Source organism: Prenolepis imparis, unplaced genomic scaffold (assembly GCF_030444845.1).
Source record: "Prenolepis imparis isolate NDT839.2.m4 unplaced genomic scaffold, iyPreImpa1.0 SCAF_14, whole genome shotgun sequence".
Taxonomy (NCBI): Eukaryota; Metazoa; Arthropoda; class Insecta; order Hymenoptera; family Formicidae; genus Prenolepis; species Prenolepis imparis.
The window spans coordinates 10,592,164-10,599,749 of record NW_028141172.1 but is presented as its reverse complement, the minus strand read 5'-3'; the positions used below and the strand labels follow the sequence as shown (position 1 = coordinate 10,599,749).

Sequence of the window (7,586 nt, the reverse complement as noted above, 5' to 3'; positions counted from 1 at the left end):
TTTCGGCGATAGCGTCAGCCGTCTCGCTTCCACCTTTACTCTTGAGTGATACTGCCCACGCGTACTTGCTCAATACATCGATGATGGTGAGTATGTAGTGATAACCTTTGTTGAAACGAGAATACGGACGCATCTCGACGATGTCGGCTTGCCACAGATCATCGTATCCTCGCACTATGACATGTCTTCGGGGAAAATTTTTTCTCGCCGGCGCGTGCAGTTCGTTCACCAACTGCCGTCTCTCCAAACTATGTTGTTTCATCGCTTCGTAGGTTTTTTTTCCCGATCGTCGTTTACTGCTGCTTGTTTTATCGCTCATTTCCGTTACTGAGCCGTTCGTAGCCGTTCTTGACCCGTTCCTGAGCCGTTCGTAGCCGTTCTTGATCCGTTAATAGTCGTTCTTGACCCGTTCTTGAACCGTTCGTAGTCGTTCTTGACCCGTTCTTGAGCCGTTCATAGCCGTTCATGCGTTGTTTACTTCCGTTCTTGACCCATTCGAAAATCGTTCTTGATTCGTTCGCAGCTTTGTTCACAGTCGTTTCTAACCCGTTCGTAGCCGTTCCTGACCCGTTCGCAACCGTTCCTAACCCGTTCGCAGCCTTTCCTGAGTTGATAGTAGCCTTGTATGTAGCCTTTAATGACTTGTTCGTAGCCTCGTTCGCAACCCTGCTTGAGTTGTTCGTACCCTCGTTCGCAGCTGTTGCTAGGCCGTTCACTACCACTACCACTCATTGTAGTTAGATAGCAGTTCGATAATCCTTCGTAGCCGTTCGATAATTGTTCGTAGCCGTTCGATAACCCTTCGTAGATGTTTGATAACCGTTCGATAGCCGCTCCTAACCTGTTCACTGCTGCTCATTTAGGTTGATAGTCGTTTTTGAGTTAGCATTAGCTGTACGTTGAAGTTCGTTTATCGCAGTCTGTACTGCTCGCACGTCCTTCTCGAACGAAGTCAGCTTTTCATCTGATTCTTTCTGTTGATTCATCAATCTTTTAACGCAGGATTCCACATACAGTTTGTTGACAGCATCAGTGTCAGCTTCAGGTTGCGCTACACGACGAATCTTGCGCGATCTTGCATCATAGTCTGTAGCGACACGACACAGAGCGTTTCCGCGCACGTAACTTCTCACCAATCTATCCCAATGATCGCTTGTGCCAGTTGCATCATTTTTCCGTTCGAATAATCCAAATTTGTTGATAGGCATTTTTCGATGCGAATGACGCCGATTGACTGATTAGTTTTGCCGAGACCCCGTTTAATTTATAATAATGCCTGCTTCGCGAAGTTCCTCGATAATCGACAGGATCTCGTTGTCGTGAGCGTTGTGGCCAGCTCGGCGCGAAGCATCGAGCAATCGTACCCGATCCACTAGCTCGTTGGGGTCGTTCCAGTGCACGTAATCGATTTTATTGTCGGTTAGCGTCATCGCTTGAGGCATGAATACACCCTTTCCAGATATTTTCTTTTCAATTGACATCAACGGTGCGATTATTTGTTTGTATTTGTATCCCCTGTTGCTCCGTAATTGACCTTGCGCTTCATATTTGCGTTTATGCGCGTTCGTCGCCAATAATATGCTCTTGTATTTTTGCATATCGTCTTCCGTGTAAATAACATCATCGGGAATCCTCTTGAAGACTAGCTCGTATAATCCAGGTGTACCAATGTACTTTACTTTGTCTATAATTATAGAATCATATTTATCCATGTCAAATCGTTTGTTACCGAGCAACATTCCATCCTTTTCGAAATAGACACCATATACGTGATCGATCTCGTTTTTTTTATCGTCACCGAGGAGAGCGCCCATGTATTTTTGTCCCAGTGGTCCGAAGTACTCTCGCAACATTTCTTGACCTTCCGACGTTTGTAACGTGTTTCGAACGGATGTTTCAAGTGAATTGCTTGTGGTTTCGAAAACATTTTCGTTTGCGAGTGATTCGGGTATTGTAAATGGTAGGATTCTCGTTGTCGCGGACTGTGTAGAGGTGGACGGTGTAGAGCTTATCGGTGGTTCATCCAGTAAAAATCCGTCCGATGTACGTGGTGTCGATGAGCGATTTGTGTTTGGTCGTTTTCTCTTTTTCGGTGTCGCATCTTCTTCCTCCTCGTACCGCTTAACAGCGGGTAACGTTTTAATTTTCACGTCAGCTTTACTCTCAGGTTCGTATTTCACTGCGATCAAGCTCGCGTTGTCGACAATCTTTTGTAGTGGTTCAATAATAGGTTTAAAGTGAGTCTTGACTGCGATATCGTCATCGATCTTACCAGTCTTTAAAGCACTATGTTTCTTACGGATCGATTCGCTCGTTTTCACAATTTCCTTCGCAATCTTTTCACGCTCGCGAATGTTATGGTTATCAGCCATGTCTGCAGAGTACTCGCGTTTCACTCTTCTCGACAGAATATCGGCAGCGATTAATCGTTTTGCGGTATCGCAAACTCGTTAAATCCTTTTCTGTATCGCCCGTTTGTAAGCAAGCTGTCCTTGTCTATCACTAGGAATCCATACTTTTGTTGCCAACAAATACGACATAATTTACTGAAATCTTCGTACGACATGTCGGTATTCACATGATCGTTGTACACGTGTTTCAAGTTGGTACCGTCCTGTTTAAACAAGATCAGTAAGTTCGCGTTGTCGCGTATAAGATGTTTTGGTATTCTCGCGTACGTCTGACAGAGATAGAAGCAATCAACGTTCGAGTGGCGTCCCATTGAAAAGTATTCTCTTATCGTATCTTGCTTGTCACACGCCACGTCATCAAAGATGAAAATCGAGTTTGGACATGCCTCGCTCGGTGGAATGTCGTCACTGTTATTGGAGAATGTAAAGTAGCCGATTTCTTCGATCGACGTCAACAAATTCTCTAGATACCGATATTTCGGCTGTTGCAGTGACTTTGAATACACGTACACGTTTTCGAAGCAAACACCGTGCGGGCTTTCTATCAAACCAATCAAGATGTTAGTTTTACCGCAATTCGAGGGGCCGCATACGATCGCGCGTATAGTAGTCGGCAACATCGTACCATGTCTGCGCATCTCCGCGTTGTCCCCCACCGAGCGTAATCTGTCATCGCAATTCGTCACGCGTATCGTCAAAGGTTGTCGCACGAATCTCATTTTCCCACTCCCCGATTGAATCGAACGCTTGCCTATTTATAGCTGCGCGGAACTACGAATCGCTCAGTAACGAAAAAATGTTTGTTCTGCTAACAAGTGCTTTCGATATTCACGGTTTAAGCGCCGAACAGCTGCAATTTGTGCCAAAAGCAGTTTTACTGCAATGTGAAAATCATATCCACTACGTGTGGGACAAGCTTCCGGAACACATAAAGGCGGATCCTGAGATTCAGGCCTGTCGCCGCTGTTTCGAACATTACAATCGACCGTGGCAGCGAACGCACATCGACGGTCCAGCGCCGATGATAAAGGATTGCAGCGAATGTCAGCGAAAAAAATAGGTAGAGGACTATTAAATCACGCAATAAACGCACTTCCAATCGAATTCCATATCCCCGGCTATCAGTTTTGTGGTCCGGGCACGCGGCTACAAAAGCGATTAGCGAGAGGCGATCGAGGTATCAACCCATTGGACACGGCGTGCCGTGAACACGATATTGCGTACTCTCGGAGCAACGATCTCACCGAGAGACACGTGGCGGATAAGATACTCGCCGACAAAGCGCGAACTCGTATCATTGCGAGAGATTCGACTCTCGGTGAAAGAGCCGCCGCCACAGCTGTCTGGGCAGCGATGAAAACCAAGACGAAGCTCGGTATGGGCCTGAAGACGACGACGAAGACGAAGACGAAGACAAAGAAAAAGATGACGAAGAAACGGATACTTCCGGTATCGAAACGCGGTGGCATATTGCCAATTCTACCAATGTTGGGCGCGCTTGGATCCATGATTGGTGGAGCGGCTGGTGTAGCAAAGATGGTGAACGACGGAAAAGCCTCGCAACGTCAGTTGCATGAGATGTTACGTCACAATCGCGCCATGGAAGGTCACGGACTGTATCTCGCTCCATACAAACGTGGACGAGGAGTTTCAAGGAGAAAAAAAAAAAAACGTCAAAGAGACACTAAAAATGCCAAAGGGCGAAACTACTAATATACAATTGCTGCAACTGGCAAAACGTATGTGCATTCCATACTTTAGAGATGTTTTCATGCGTGATTCGCTACCGATCGGTGGTATATATCAAAACGAGAGCAGCATCATAAATTTGGATAACGCTAAAGGATCAGGTACTCATTGGGTGGCGTACGCAAAGAGGGGGAATCGCGCTATATATTTCGACAGTTTTGGCAATCTTCGACCACCGAATGAATTGGTGCAATATTTCGGGCGGAACGTAACAAAGATACAGTACAATCACACACCTGTTCAAACTTATGATCAGAGCATCTGTGGACAATTGTGTTTGCAGTTTCTCCGAACGGTCGATACACGTGAATTTAAAGACGGACATTGCATTATTTAACTCAGTATTCGTTAAACAGTTTTGCCGATATGTCTATGACATTCACGCTGACTGGAAAGAGTAGCGTCCTCGCGGCAAACTACTTTCCCGCCATAGATTTGAGCGACGATGAATACGAACTCGGTCTAGCGGATTTTGAGACTTATCACACGATATCGAACGTGAATTCCTCGAATAATAAATTTTACTTTGGCAAAGATGACGCGGAAATTACGATTCCCGAGGGATCGTACGAGCTGCAAGCGATACATGAGTTTTTGAAACATGCAATTTCACGAAAACGTCCACGACACGCTGTTCGTGATGACGATAAAAAACACATTGACAATGGTGACTTTGAAGATGAAGAATATCCGATAGTGCTCCGCGCTAATTACAATACGATGAGGAGTGAGATCAAATGCGCCTACAGAATGAATTTTAACAAGCCTAACAACATTGGATCGCTGCTGGGATCCAATGTTGTTAGGCTTGTTAAAATTCTCGAACCGTATACTGCAGCCGCGAAAATGGTACGAGTCGGACATGCCGATTAACATTATCAACGTGAACATTATCCGCGTAGAGTGTAACGTGACCGCGGGCGCGTACAGCATCGGCAAACTCGTTCATACGATACATGAATTTTCACCGAGGGTACCACCAGGATATAAGATATCGGAAACACCGGCGCACATCATTTACTTGCCGATCATCGCGCGGAGCATTACGGATTTAACGTTACGCGTTGTCGACCAGGACAGACGATTGCTCGATTTTCGAGGAGAAGAGATCACTATTAGATTGCACGTACGACGACGACAGCGATAACGGACGTGTGCGGCGTATGAGATGCTTGTGTTGAACGGATCGAAAGACACGAGAGATAACACAATCTTTACGGAGCCAGCGACAACAACAACAACGTCCACATTCGCTAATATCCAATCATCCGGTTGCGCCAAGAAAAAGAAACTGAACGCATCAAACGTTGCGTTTTTACAATCTTTGGGATTCGCGGTGCGAAATATCTGAACAATGACCGACATCCTCAACATCGGGGAAGAGCCAATCTTCGACGATCGCATCGTCAAAATTGAGACTCACACGTACAACCCGTTCGCCAACACCACGTTCGGACACAGTGATGAGATAAGAATACCCATACAACAACAGGATCTGTATACGTTGCCGTTTGACAGTTTTCTATACATCGAAGGAGAATTAAGGATAAATAGACCTGCCGAAGGATCTGATGTGATACTGGGAAATAATTGCGTCGCATTCATGTTTGATGAGATTCGATATGAACTCGATGGCGTGGAGATTGATCGCAACAGAAACGTGGGAATAACAAGTATGCTCAAAAACTATGTAACGATATCATCCGATAGAAGCGTGATTATGAAAAACGCCAGCTGGAGTGATCCGACTACTGTGAATGGAAACTTCAATTTTTGCGTGCCGCTCTACATGTTATTGGGATTTTGCGAGGATTACAGACGAGTGGTGATTAACGCTCGTCATGAGTTAATCTTAATACGATCGCGCAACGACAACAATTGTTTGGTTGGAGATTCGACGTTGGAGCCTGTGATCAACATATTCAAGATACAATGGCGAATGCCACATGTGTTGTTGAGCGAGATTAAGAAGCTGTCTATGCTGCACGCTCTGGAAAGCGGACGCTACCTCAGCATGGGTTTTCGCTCGTGGGATCTGTACGAGTTTCCGCTATTGCAGCGTACAACCAAGCATTCGTGGGCCATTAAAACCGCGACTCAGCTGGAGAAACCACGATACGTTATCTTTGCTCTGCAGACAGGCCGGAAGAATGTCATGTCTGAGGATATGAGTCGATTCGACGATTGTAAATTGACCAACGTGAAACTCTATCTGAACTCGGAATGTTATCCGTACGACGACATGAATCTGGACTTCGATAAAAACAGATGGTCGATTTTGTACGATACGTATGCGCGTTTCTGCAAAAACTATTACGGATACGAGTATCTCGAGCCGAGTCTCACCGTCTCAATGTTTCTACGTAACGGCCCATTCGTAATCATCGATTGTTCTCGACAAAACGAATCGATCAAGAGCGCAACCGTGGATGTGAGATTCGAATTTGAGTGTAAGGAAAACGTGCCGATGAATACCTCTGCGTACTGTCTCATCATACATGATCGCGTGATCCAGTACAACCCGTTGACCAACGTTGTGCGCAAAATCACCTAAATGCACCAACAATTTAGAGAGGGGGAAGCATAGCAGAATATAAATCAAAGTGTTATGAGATGGTTGTCATTCTTCTTTTTTAACTGATACATCGAAGAGAGAGATTTCGTCATGTCCGTACTAACGTTTGTGGATCTACAGGGGTTTATCCTCAATAAACAATTCATTGTAAAGGAAGCGGCAATCCTGAGAAGAGGATTTATTTTATCACATTATTTTTTCGCATGTCGTGTACCATGGGGTGTGCTCATAAAATCGGAGAGACACCAAGCCTCATGGTTGACTCAAAATCATCATGGATTACAATGGAAAGATGGAAACGTTCCATATAGCATGGCTCAGCGTTTGATTACAACAGCTATCGTTGGTGGACCACATGAAGAAGAAGAAGAATCCATTTTCGTATATGTAAAAGGACTTGAAAAGCGAGAATGGTTAGCCGATATATTGGATGATGCGGGAAACGGTTTCATTATTGAGACCTTGGATGCTGATTACGACGATATCGAGTCTCTAAATAATCTAGATGTTAAAAACACTATGCGATGTGGAAAACATGTTAAGAATTGCGCATTACAAAATGTATTCAAAATATTTAACTGGTGGTCGCAACGCCAGAAAGAATTGCAAGATTTGGAAAAATAAAATATTTAAACATTAATGTGTTTTATCTCTTATTCCCCTTCCCCAATCCTTTCCTCATCGTTTCTAAGAATTCTTTTTATCCGAGCGCCGTTTCCCCTTCTCCTAAATTTCATAGCGCCAATAGTATTCTAGAATCTCCCACCACATTTACCCCACTACTTTTAAAAATAAGCGTCATGTACAACACTCGATTAATTTCTTTATACGATCAGTGTCGCGTTAACCGT

General features: G+C 44.7%; 1 protein-coding gene across 1 annotated transcript; it reads right to left on the bottom strand.

The window, feature by feature from the left end:
• Positions 1-1,259: 1,259 nt before the first annotated feature.
• LOC145945142 (uncharacterized) lies at positions 1,260-2,372 on the bottom strand. Its single transcript, XM_083053968.1, has one exon. It carries the CDS (start codon positions 2,370-2,372, stop codon positions 1,260-1,262), a length of 1,113 nt encoding a protein of 370 aa, XP_082910094.1.
• Between the last annotated feature and the right edge of the window lie 5,214 nt (positions 2,373-7,586).

Coding starts and splice junctions, on each gene's coding strand:
- LOC145945142 (XM_083053968.1), bottom strand. CDS start 2,372: ATGGCTGATAACCATAACATTCGCGAGCGTGAAAAGATTGCGAAGGAA.